The 13,802-nt window shown below is 41.8% G+C and overlaps 1 protein-coding gene across 1 annotated transcript in view; it reads right to left on the bottom strand.

The window, feature by feature from the left end:
* Positions 1–11,310: 11,310 nt before the first annotated feature.
* TMEM186 (transmembrane protein 186) overlaps positions 11,311–13,802 on the bottom strand; it is a 65,022-nt gene continuing 62,530 nt past the window's right edge. The window contains exon 2 of the mRNA XM_085628333.1: positions 11,311–12,488. Within this exon, the coding sequence (XP_085484459.1) occupies positions 11,765–12,475 (711 nt within the window). The 5' untranslated portion in view covers positions 12,476–12,488 and the 3' untranslated portion in view covers positions 11,311–11,764. The remainder of the gene's footprint in view (positions 12,489–13,802) is intronic.

Genomic DNA, 13,802 nt, shown 5'->3' with positions numbered 1-13,802 from the left:
TGGTAGAACTACAGTTTCCTGCTCCTACAGCATTGCTTTCTTACCATAATTTACAGCCCCACCCTCTTAAACGTCTACATGGCTCAACTCGCCCCCATCGTCAGAACCCACGGACTCAATATTGTTTCATACGCAGACAACACCCAACTCATCCTCTCTCTATCCAACGAACCCAAAACAGCCAAACACAACTTTCAAGAAGGCATGGAAGCTGTCGCCAAATGGATGAAAAGCAGCTGCCTACAACTCAACACTGACAAAACAAAAGTACTCATCATGGGCCCACACCCCGACACCTTGAACGACACCTGTTGGCCCCTTGCCCTCAGAAGCCCACCCACCCCCAATGGACCACGCACACAACCTTGGAATCATCCTGGACTCCGAGCTCAAAATGGACCGCTAGATCAACTCCGTTGCATCCTCTTGCTTTCACACCCTCCGCCTCCTACGTAAGACCTTCAAACGGATCCTCCTCGAGCACAGAAAGACGGTCACTCACACCCTCGTCACCAGCAGACTCAACTATGGCAACGCACTCTACGCCGGAATAAACAAAAACCTCACCCGCATGCTACAAAACATCCAAACGCCGCCGCAAGATTGGTCCTCAACCTGCCAAGATACTGACATATCTCCCAGCACCTGCGCACACTCCACTGGTTCCCCATCGAGGCTAGATTCACCTTCAAGATTCTCACCCACACACACAAAGCCCTTCACAACACCGGACTAGCATACCTGAACAACTGACTCAAATTCCACGCACCCCAAAGGACCCTACGATCAGCCCAGCTCTCCTACGCGTGGTCCCCTGCGCCAGAAAGACCAGATCGGGAGGCCGCTTGTAGTACATTAGTCTTTGCTCTAGTCTTTGTAGAATCTTATTACCACTTACAGAATGCTTTTACCTTCATGTTCTATGTTTGCCTGTGATCTTGGGTTCTGTTCCACGGCAGTTACTGGTTGACAACTCCCCAGGGGGTTACCAAGGCGAGTCTATAGACATATTAGGTTATTTTGAGGCACACATTATATTCTCTCACAGACACATCCAAGGGAAAGTTTATGTGTTTGAATCAGGACCAGCTATTCTTGGATGGGTCCATCAGTACGACCTTGGAATAATTGTCAATCCTCGTGCTACTCCAAAAGTTATGATAATTGAAGACGGTGACTTAGACAAAATCCTTGCTGAGGCTAGCAGCGTATTTAGAGAAGGTTTAGGTCAACTTAAAGGTTATTCCCATCTTATTGTACTAAAAAAAGTTCAATTCCAGTGCAACAAAGAGTTAGGCGGGTCCCTATTGTAGTCAAAGAAGAAGTTAAGGGGCTCATTGAAGATATGCTGGCAATGGGAGTTATAGAACCTGTAGAGGCATCCCCATGGATTTCTCCCATTGTCGTCACCAAGAAGTCGGATGGCAAGCTCCGCTGCTGTGTGGATTTGAGGTCTTTAAATCAATGTGTAGTCGCAGACACTTTTCCTTTACCAAACATTTCTGAATTCGTTACCACTTTAAAAGGTGCCAAGGTGTTCTCCAAATTAGACCTTAGAAGTGCATACCATCAAATCAATTTACACAAAGACTCAAAGCACTTGACTGATTTTATCACACCCTATGGTACATTCCAGTTCACACACCTTCCTTTTGGGCTTAACTCTGCGGAAAGTGTTTTTTAGAGAATGGTGTCCAGCATCTTTGAAGGGGCGGGTAATACGGTCTACTTTCAAGACGACATCTTGGTTTATGGTCAGTCAGTTGAGCAACACAACACCACTCTCAAGAAAGTATTAGACAGACTGTCTTCAGCGGGTCTCACACTCCGTAAGGAAAAATGTCAGTTTTTAGTCAATCAAATTTATTACTTGGGCTACACCATCAGGTGTCAAACCGAAAAAAGATTTATGTCGTGCTATTCATTCTGCACCTAAACCCAAAGACAAGGACCAATTACGTTCTTTTATGGGCCTCATTGAGTATTACTCAAAATTTGTTAAAAAGTTTTCAGACAAAACATCATGCATGAGGTCACTACTCAAAAGAGGGGTAAGCTTTTCATGGAGTGTTCAACACCAGGAATGCTTTGAAAATATCAAAAAAAAAGAAATCTGTAATGCTAAGGTCCTATCACCTTTTGATGTTCACAACAAGTCTATTTTAACAGTGGATGCAAGTGCTACTGGCCTTGGAGCTATGCTTTCTCAGTTCAAGGATGGGTCAGAGCACACAGTAGCCTTTGCGTCTAGGACTTTGACTGATGCTGAGAAAAATTATTCAGTTATTGAAAGAGAAGCGTTAGCTGCTTCATGGGCTGTAGAGTATTTCAGGACGTATTTGTGGGGCATGAAGTTCATCTTAAGAACAGACCATAAACCACTCCTGAAAATTCTTTCTCCTGGAGGCACTGGCAAAGGGTCTGCTAGACTTGCTAAACTCGCATCAAAACTTCAAGAGTTCCAATATTCCATCGAATACATCCAGGGGTGGAAGAATGTACAAGCTGACTGCCTTTCAAGAATGTCTCTGGATTGGCGAAGTGTTGTTGATCCATGTGTTTCAGAATCTACTGATGACATTGCAGTAGCTTCCATCGAGGATGCTGTGTTTGTAGGTGAGGGTGCTTTTGAAGCTGGTGATTGGGAACGTGAAATGAATTCAGATCATACTCTGCAAGCAGTTATTAGACTTATTACACATGGTTCTAGGAGAGAGAGTTCTGTTCCAATCTCCGTTCGACCTTATGTCAAAGTTCTTGATGATCTCTCTCTCATTAACAACAGTGTTTTAGTTAAAGAAGAGAAATGTATACCTCCCCTTGGTCTCAGAAATAAACTTTTAGCCTTAGCACACGAGGGTCACTTGGGCCAGACTCTTACACAACGTCGGCTCAAGAACCATTTCTGGTGGCCAGGCATGGATTCTCAGGTGGTTGAGTGGGTGGAAAATTGTTCCATTTGCAGAGAGGGAGAAAAAAGGCTCAAGGTAGGCCCCAAATCCTTTGATGCATATATACGGAATCCAGGCTTGCCCTGGCATAGCATTTGTCTGGATTTTATTGGTCCTATGGGTGAGCTACATGAAAAGGACAGATTTGCTATTGTCGTAGTTGACATTTATTCTAAATGGTTAGTTGTTGAATTCACTAACAATGTTACTACATAGAGTACTATCAAGTTCTTAGGAAACCTGTTTAAGGATGAGGGTATTCCTTCGGTCATTATTACGGACAATGGCACACAACTCACTTCCAGGGAGATGCAAACCTTTCTTAGGAGTTGTGGTGTTTCTCATCATCGCACTTCATTATACAACCCACAAGGCAATGGCATATGCGAGAGGGCGAACAAAGTCGTAAAAGGTATCATACAAATGGCCTCTGCAAATGGGTCTGTGGTACGGAAAATGGTTAATGAAATGTTGTGGGCCTATCGCACAAACCCCCTTGTTTATGGACATCTTTCCCCTTTTCAACTTATGAGAGGGCGTGCTCCCGGATTGAAACTTATACCTGCTTGGATGAAACAAGTTGTTACTCTACAAAGTAATTGTTCGGACTTGCCTTCTCCTACTAAAGTGCCCCGTCCTTTCATGTTGGTGATCTTGTTAAAGTTAAAAGTGGTAGGGTGGGGAAGGGGTTGTCTAAATTCAAAGGGCCCTTTACCGTCAAGAAAGTACTCGATCATTGTGTTATCCTCAATAATGGTTAGTGTTGGAATTTCAGACGTGTGGCATTGTACAAAAGGGGTGTTACAACTTTTACCATGGACAAATCCTCTTCTTCTCTGAATAGTAGTGGTTACCTATTAGCTCAAACACCTCTAGAGACCACAACTTTAGTCCCGATAGGTGAACATCATGGTGGTGGGAGTGGCGATTCCCTCATACCCGTGGATCACTCTGTACAGGGTTCAACTTCAGTGTCTGAGGGTGTTGCTCCCAATCGTGCTCCAAGATATCGCAGACCACCAGCGTATTTGCAAGATTTTTATCTGCTGAAATTGTTTTTTTTTTTTGGGCAACATTTTATCTGCTAGGATCATACTGGTACATTATTACATTTGTCTTGCTTAGTTTTTTTTTTTTTATCTTTCTCCTGTTTTGTTGCTAACCATAGGAAGGAAGAAGATGTGTAGTACATTAGTCTTTGCTCTAGTCTTTGTAGAATCTTATTACCACTTACAGAATGCTTTTACCTTCATGTTCTATGTTTGCCAGTGATCTTGGGTTCTGTTCCACGGCAGTTACTGGTTGCCTCCGTGGTGGAGAGTCCGCTCTTGTCTCCTCTCTTGATCTTCAATAAAGGAACCATAAATGCTACTTGGTTGCAATACGATCTATTTACAACACCACTCGTTCTCCTTCCTCACGGCCAGAGCCTGGAACACTCTACTGCTCCACCTCAGACATACAACATCACTCCCCATCTTTACGAGAAACCTCAAAACTTGGCTCTTCGACAGGACCCCTCCTTGATGGACTGGACATCCCCTCCTCCCAAATGCCTTGAGACCCTTACGGGTGAGTAGTCACACTTAAACACATGATTGATTCATTCCCATTATAAGGGAGAAATACTTGCCTATGACCTGTAAAAAAAAAACCAGTCACACAAAGAAGTCCATGTACTGTGATGGAGCTATAGCAACTGTAGTCAGGATATGAAGAAATTTACATAATTAAGAGTTCAAAAACACAGGTGAGTATGCCATCTGCTTGATATAAGGAAGCTGTAATGAGTCCGCTGCCCGACAGAGAAAAACATGAAAGTCCCAATTGTGTAGGAGTGCCACCAAGGGGCAAGACCCTTCCCAAATGATCTGGAAGCTTATCACAGTCGGGGTGAATTATTTATCTACAACCGCCACCTGAACGGGCACCACGCCCTTGTAGGGCCATTTCTACCTATTGTATGGATTCTAAAGCACTAGGCAATATCCATGACTTTTATAGCTTGGAATTCCTGGATTGCAGAAGTTGGATTCTACTCAGCACTCAAGGAAATGTTAAAATACTCCTGTTTTGGCTTTTTGCTCGCTGGCGATAGGTCAACAATAAAAAATTGCTCTTAGAAGATGATGCAGTATTTGGAAACTCTGAAATCAGACTGACTAACGTGCAGTGGTTAAATTTTACAGCTAGTGCTATTTCTTCTTCGAAAGTAGGAGGACGCTGACTGTGATGAAGAGCGCGTCGAAGACACCAACCAGCTTCGACCAGGTCAAAGATTTTACATTCTGACTGTAGTCCTTTAAGTCTCAACCCACCACAGAAGTACATTGTAATGTTTGAACTGAAGAAGAATTTTATTTTGATTGTCTCCAGTTTCGCTGAGGGCCATTACATTGCCAACTGGTATGAGTCAGTCATTCTTATTGACCCCAAAACGTCAAATGAGAGACCTTGGTTATTGTACCGGCTTCATTTAAATACATCATTCTGACGATTTGCCTCAAATAATAGCTGATGGAATTAAGCATAACCGTGGCAAACACTGCAATTCCTTAAGAGTAAACAGTTGATGTATACAATAGGTCTCCAAGCCAATAAAGATAATACAAAGGTGGAAGCAAGATCAATGTAATGGACGTCTGTATTAGCTTAAGTCTGGAAAATGTATGACAGAAGCGAATCCCTGGGAACCTGTAGATCAATGCAAAGCTACTCAAGACCTCAGGAGGAGGCACGTAAAGACTAATAGGGTGTACGGCAGAGGCCAAACTGCAGGGTAAGCAGGCCACTTGCTGGAAAAGGTCTCTTGTAACTTAGTGTGTCCCAGTAACTTGAACAGGAGGTCCCCCTTATGACCCTTGGAGTCCATTTAATTGTCCTGAGTACAACATTCAATCCTCCAGGGCTCTTCCAAGTTATCAAACAGCAAGTCAAGGCCTCCTCTGTTCTTCCTCAGGTCCAGGAGTGTTTTGAAGTGGATGCCTGTAGATTCCAAATTAATGTCTAGCATGAGCTAGTGGGTGGCAATGACACTGGGGCATGCCCTTTACCAGCAGATGAAAGTTCCTGGGGCCAACCCTACCCACGTCTCACATTTTCAAGATAGCGGCAGTCTTCGGCTACACTAAACTGGGCTCTGAGGGCTAGGATGTGTGTGAGGAGTGGACTATGGTAATCCTCGTGTCCTTCCCCTTTTTATCACTAAAATTCAGTTGCTGTACCGCATAAAAGCCAGAGACAGAAGTCTGGTTAGAACGAAGCTGAATTTTCCAAGAACCAGGCAGTGGATACACAAATATTGTTTTAGCATCCCGTTCTCATCCCTAGAAGTGCGCCCCAAATGTTAAATGTAAAACCCCAACAGGCCTTTCAAGAATTTGACACCCCCAGCAGGATCCGACAATGTAATGTTAAAATGAAGCCCACTGGCTTTGGAGCCTGCACGGCCTTGGGGGATAAAGGAAGGGCCCAGTCCAGGTGTCAACTTCCATTTGCTCTGATAGAGGAGGACTCTTTGAAGTGCGCCCCAAGTTTTATATGTAAAACCCTATCATCTCTGTCAAGCAGGATTTGACATTCAGCAGGATTTTACACTGTAGTGTCAAGAGGGATGCTCACAGCCACACCCTGCATGTTCTGTCTGGACCAGAGGGGTCAACTCAGAACATTCTGGTCAGCCTACTGTTTGCTCCTGTGGGTATTTTACACCCATTCACACTTAATCAATGCTAATTGTGCTGGAAGAATTTGGAGAAAAAATACAAATGGACCATCAGAGGCTTTAGGCAGGGAAAAGGTAACTTTCTACAATTACCTTTATCTAAATATTTATCAGACATCTGACTTCATCACTAAAGTAGATTTATTATAACTATTAGAACAGTTGTTTCCTATCCGAAATTAGAATTATTAAATGTAATAATGTCACCTAATGTTTTCCTGAGGAACAGCCAGCCTTACTACAGTGAAAGTAGCTTTTGGGCTTTTTCACTGCAAGGACACATTTAGCATTACATTACTACAAGTCCTACTTTTAAATACCGAGCACCCTGACTTATGGGCAATAAGGCCTATATAGAGGCAACATAAATATTTAAAAGGAAGATTTTGACCAGTCAAATGGGGTTATTTTGCCATGCACTGTATCACTGGTTAGCTGAAGGCAAAGTGCACAGAGTAGCCAGCACAAATATATGGTTCAGCAAAAGGTAAACAACATGGAGTGAGTCTGTACAAAGAGCACATTTTTTTCAGGAAAAACAATTTTATCCTTTTTTATATATTTCTAATACAACAAAACAGGATTTGCTTTCAAAAATATAAAAAGATTAGGTGATGAAAACAAATTACATTTCTAAAGGTTTCATACAAAGTAGCAGTATTCAGGATTTTAAAAACGGCAAAAAATACCATTAATTTCCAATATATTGCTCTCGTATGTGTTGTATTACAAAATGCAATTTATAAATAATTGCTTTGCGGTCCGCCGTGGTTTTCTTTGGACCGAATGAAGCGGAGAAAGCATTCCGCTGCCCTGCTTCCTTGTTGACATTATTGGTGTGACTCCTGGCTGCCATCTTGGAAATCAGCAGTCCAGTGCTGACTAAGGGACACATAAAAGGGGGATGTCAACTCGGACACGCGACCAGATTGCTAGAAGCAACCTGTAACACGCTGAGTATTCCACTCATATTTTAACTTTATAACTGCAGAATTTTAGTTAGTATTTTAATTACTGGGAAATCCTTATGTTTTGGATTTTCTGGAGTGATTTTACTTCTCCACTAACTGCTTTCTGGTCCGCTGTGCTCTTCTTATGACCGATGGAAGACGAGAAAGCATTCAGCTACCCCATTCTTGGTTGCCATTGTTGGCGTGGTGCCCACCTGCCATCTTGGAAGTCAGCAGTCCAGTGCTGAGTCAGGGGGACATAAAACGGGGATATTAATGCGGATGCCCAGCGGGCGCCGCCAGAGCACCAAAGGCAAGCCCGTCTGCGCCAAAGCGTCACCAGAGCCCTGCTCCTTTTTGCCAATGAGGTCAGGCGCTCTATTAGAATTTGCTACTTTGCTAAAATGGTTTATAACCTTAGTGACCTGTATAAATCTTTGTTGGAAAAGTCCTGCTCTAATTGGTTTTCATCTGACCTGGAATGTCCTTTGGTTTGGAATAAATGCAGGTTTTCCTGATCTGGGTGTACCATAAATATTACACCATTGGGAGATAACACTGTTAGTGGTACCGACTTGATCAGCAAAGATGATATATCAAAATCCCCATCCACTACTAGGGCCTCTGCGCCAGCCCAAGGCTTCTGTTGGCCTCAACAGCTTTCTTTGCAATGTTAAATCTTTACCAAACCATGCTACAGAACTCTGGGATTTAAGTACCACTCTAAGCATGGAGGTATGCTTTTTGACAGAAACCTGGATGAGTTTGACCAACCTTCTGTCAGTCACACTGGCTCTCCCAGGTAGTCATCACATGACTAGATTTGATAGAGAAGCCAGGCAGAGTGGTGGCATTGCAATTGTTTGTCAAGACACTATCAAGGTGTTGTTTATAGACACACTAATGGATGATTGAGCTGCATTAGGCATTTTTAAAGTGGAGTTTTCTTCAGGAGATTGTTGGAAAGGAGCGTTTGTTTACTTCAGTCATCGTCTCACTGCATATATTGCCAGCCATGTATTGTCTGCAAAATACTTTCTCCTGATGGGAGACTTTAATTATCATGGGGGAAATCCTTCTAACTCCAAAGTTGCGCAGCTTATTTCAGATTTGGATCTGTTGGGTCTTCACCAAGAAATTAAAGGTCCACCACATGTCGCAGGCAATACATTAGATCTCATTTTCACCAACGCTAATGACTTACGCTGTCAGCCTGCCTTACCGCGTACTAGGACAGATCATTTTTTAAAATCCAGTTCCAGATCTTGAAATCAGATGGGACAATAAAACCAAAAACAGGTGGATATAAAGCTTTGCAGCAATGGCGTCTGGCGACTCCGACCTCATTTTCTACTGCCTTTGCACATCCAATGCCTTCCTCCGACCTAAACATTAATGCTGCCTTTGAGAAATTTGATAAGGCCCTAAATCAGGCTTTCAATAGTATTTCACCTCTAGAAAAGGGAGCGAAATCTCTGCTCAGACCCCATACTCCCTGGTACTCTAAGGAGCTCAGACAGGAGTATCCTCCTGCAAAAAGCTAGAAAGGAGATTGGGGAAATCAGACCCCAAAGCAATAAAGACGCTTTTAGATTAGCATTTTCCTCTTATCATCGGAAGATCAAATTAGTCCATAAAGCTCATTTCATTATGCAAATTGAGCAAGTTGGTAATTCTTCTAAATAATTATTCAAAATCCTTAACAGTTTTGTAAATCCTTCCTCCTGCACACAATCTATCTCAGCTTCCCAGGGCCTTTGAAATGTCTTAGCGGATTTCTTGAAGGACAAAATCAATCAAATTTATCTGAAATTTACAACGCCTACGGCTCCGTCTGTGGAGATTCTAAACTACAATGCTTCCTTCTAAACTGGTACCTGCTCATTAGAAAAGTTTGTACCTTTCTCCTTCGAGAGAGCAGATTCAATAAGTATTAGGAAAAGCCAAATCTGGCTCTCCTTTGGATCTCTGTCCTCCATGGATCACATCTTTACTTTCTCACCAAATGGCTCCTGCAGTTATGGCATTATTTAATTTATCTGCAGATTCAGGTAGGAGTTCCTGCGCTTGGAAGTCGCAAAGGTTGTACCTTTACAGATAAAGGCCAACATTGATCCCAACAATTTAGCAAACTATCATCCTATATCGCTGCTCCTGTTCCTAAGCAAGTCATCAGAGAGTCAAACAAAGGAACAAGTCATCTACTCTCAGTCTATCTTGAGAAAATCCTGGACCCATTGCAATTTGGGTTCAGATCCGATTATAGCTTGGAGACTGCTTTGGTTGTAGTTACTGACTTTATAAGACTCTCCCTGGACAAAAGCAGCCCCTCCATGCTGGTGCTATTAGATTTATCTGCAGCCTTTGACAATGTTTCCCATTACAGGTTGATTCAAGAGCTTTTTGAGATCAGCATTTCTGGTACTGGCTGGCAATGGTTTCAAGACTTCCTCAAAAATAGAACTCAGACTATTTCACTGGGTACCTTCAAGTCTCGCACTATGTTGGTTGACAAGGGGGTACCACAGGGCTCCTCTATACGCCCCACGCTGTTTAATATTTATGTAGCTCTCCTAGCAGTGATTGCTAGAACCTTTGATTTTGAAGTAATAATATATGCTGACGACATGCAGCTGATGATTTCCTTTGATAATGATCTGGATGAAATCAAGGATCAGTTTTCCAATGGTATGAAGGGAATCGCAAAATGGATGGCAACAAACAGATTACAAACTGAATGTTTATCAAACTGAGATCATTGCTTTTTTGTAAAGCCCAGCAATGTTGAACTCCTGACTGGTGGCCTTTCGAAACTTTTCTCAACTCCTATGCCAAAGCAGGTAGTTAACAACCTTGGCTTGAGAATACTCCTATCTTTATCTATAAAAAAAGATCATGCTGCAATTAGTGGCGGCAGCTGCTTTAACAAAATGTCAGCTGAAGAAGGCATTTACCTACCTCCCATCCTCTGTAAGGAAAACTCTCGTTCAGGCCCATATTATTAGCAAATTAGATTAAGGCAATGCTTTGCTTGCTGCAGCTAATGAGACTCTTTTGCCAAAGTTGCAAGTGGTTCAAAACACGGCTGCTTGGCTTTTCAGCGATCTTTCTGCGGGCTTCGCTTCTGAACCTCTGCTAAGAGCCTTACATTGGTTATCTATTAAGAAAAGGACCATTTTTTTAATGTGCTGTCTTATTCATAAATCATTAACATGCAGTGGTCCGAACACAGAAACTTAAATGCCACTGCCCAGTCAGGAACTTCAGTCCTAAGGATAAAGCCTTAACAGTTTCTTTTGTTCGACTGACAAGATGTGGTGGTAGGTCCTGCACCTACCTGGCTCCGTTTTACTGGAATAACTTGACTTTGCGCATCCACGCTTGTTTTAATTATGCCAACTTCAGAAAACAACTTAAGACCGTTCTATTTTAATCTGCTGCCCTGTCTCGCCTGTACTTATTTTCAGCGCCAAGATACCTCTTCGGGGGTAATTTGTGCGCTATAGTAAGTTTTATTATCATAACATAAATAGGCCCCAATAAGCTTATGTCATTTAATTAATTATAAAATATATTGAAAAAGTAAAGACAAACTTTGTTTGGTTTATAGTCAATGTTCAGTTGTAAGAATAGCAAAGTGAACAGTTAACACAGAGGGTAAGTAGATGAAAGACACTCTCAGGAATGTGGTTTATTTTTTTATTGATGTTTCACACACCTTATTCTCATGTAGTAATAACGGTTTGTATTTACTAGTTACTGTAATCCACACACAGCACATCTTCAACCTCAATAGACAGTCTTTCTCCACGCGTGCTATTTATATTCTTAAACCAATACATTATTATAGTGGTGGAGAGGGGTACGTTGATGAGCAAGGTTTTAGATTTTGATAATTCCACAAGAACCTGAAATTTAGTTAGAAATGAAGGGGCACAATTGTTCAAACAACATTCTAAAATGAAGTGGTGCACTTTCCAAAAGCTGGCTTTTCATTCTTCTGTAAATTCTTATGTATTCGCTATCAATGCAATCGACTTATTCGACATAACCTCTTGCTAAAGATCCAAACCTTGAAAGTCAGCATCATTATTTTTTGTATTTTTCTACATATAGAAAGGCAGTTCAAATAAAAGAAATCAAAGGAATGTTCCAAACACATGAACAAATTTATTTTTATCGGTTATCTGGCCAAACCTAACTGTAAAATATAGAAGCTCTGGGCTGTTGTATTGTTTGAACTGAAGAAGAATTTCATTTTGATTGTCTCCAGTTTCGCTGAGGGCCATTACATTTGTAACTGGTATGAGTCGGTCATTCCTTCGACCCCAAAACGTCAAATGAGAGACCTTGACTACTGTACCGGCTTCATTTAAATACATCATACCAATGATTCGCCTCAAATAATAGCTGATGGAATAAAGCATAACCGTGGCAAACACTGCAATTCCTGTAGAGTAAACAGTTGATGTATACGATAGGTCTCCAAGCCAATAGAGATAATACACAGGTGGAAGCAAGATCAATGTAATGGACGTTTGCATCAGCTTAAGTCTGGAAAATGTACGACAGAAGCGAATCCCTGGGAATCTGTAGATCAACTTGAATTGCTCTGCAGCGTCTGGACCACCAGAATCCTTGTACTCCTCCCGAAACCGCATTGTGGTAGACACACCTCGGCACGGGGCCCATCCTCCCCCACCAGTTAGCGTGCCTTTCTGTTGTGACTGCGGTATGGTGGGACAATCCAACCATGATCTTCGGCAACCTACTGTCGCTTTTGACAATATTAGAGTATGTTCTGAGCATAAATATCTTGCACCTGCGGCTCGTATACAATTAATGAACATGATGACTTTGCCCCTAAAAGGAAAAAAAGGTTATTTAAATTAAAGATATTGAAATATAAATACCTTCCATCCAGTGGATTAACATCACAGTTTAATAGTTCCTGAATATACTGAAGGTTAACAATATCACGTCAACAGTGAAAGAATTATAGGCAATAAAGCAGACAAAATCCTGTTTTTTTAGTTGGCTACCTGCATGCACCTATAATAAATTGGGCTACAGAAATGATATGATTCAGTTATATATTCCACCCATTTGTTGATTTGCTGCATTTGCCACAGAATCTAGCACATGCAGCAAAATCAGCAGATTAAAAAAAATGTTTCCAGCTCAAAACATGACATGGAACTCCGCATATGAAATGCATTGCAGCTGCTGACACACTGCAAATAATACCTGACCACCTTTCAACTGATGACAGTTATATACAATGTCTATATTCTACTGCAGCTCTTATGCTTGGAGCAGGATCCCGGTAAAACAAAAAAAATCACTCTTTCTCATGAAAATGTTGTGTTCAATCTTGATGCCAATTAATGCTTAGACCCCAATTTCCTCAAAGCTGCAATGATTGCAAGAAGGGAGATAACACTTAGAAGGCCTCCAAGAAGCCTGCAAACTCTTAACTTCTGATGTCCTGAATCATAGAAGACACCTAGTAAAAGACCTGCATAAGAAATTTGCAAAGTCAAAGCTGTTCTGCATGATTACTTCCTGTTCAAAACTTGTGCTTTTAGAAACAAAGTGGTGTTTACACATAAACATTTAAAACTAATTTCCAGGAGACAGATTAAAAAAAGAAGCTAGTATAAGCAAAATAAAAGGGATGTGTAGGTCTGTGTTCTTCTGGGTACAACTTAGTATATCGTTTACACAAGCTATTTACAACTATTTGAGACTGGAATATAGAAGAATGCATTATTAAAACTGCATTCTTATGCTTCTAGCAAAACAAAATACTGAAATGTTAGTGAATAAAGTCTCCTAAATAAACCGTTTGAATAAACAGTTGTCTTTAAAATAAAAAACATCTGCATTTTGAAAGATATTGAGATTCACAGACCCCAGGCGGCGAACTCTGCTCTGCCAGCGGAGTTTTGCCAACTTCACGCTCCGCTAGGAACATGGAGTTCAGGCAAAACTCCAACTCTGTGGCACAGCGGAGTTAGCCCCTGCGTCACGGCCCAAAATAAAAAAGAAAAAACACTTCCTTCCTCTCTGGCGTCTACGGGCTGCCCTCCCCCTCGATGTGGTGTCTCCTCCTCGCCGCCCTCCTTGTCCTTGCTGCAAACCCCTACGTTTTACATCTTGTGTGGACTGCGCATG

This window comes from Triturus cristatus, chromosome 10 (genome assembly GCF_964204655.1).
Source record: "Triturus cristatus chromosome 10, aTriCri1.1, whole genome shotgun sequence".
NCBI classification, from domain to species: domain Eukaryota; kingdom Metazoa; phylum Chordata; class Amphibia; order Caudata; family Salamandridae; genus Triturus; species Triturus cristatus.
This window is presented reverse-complemented; position numbering and strand designations above follow the sequence as displayed.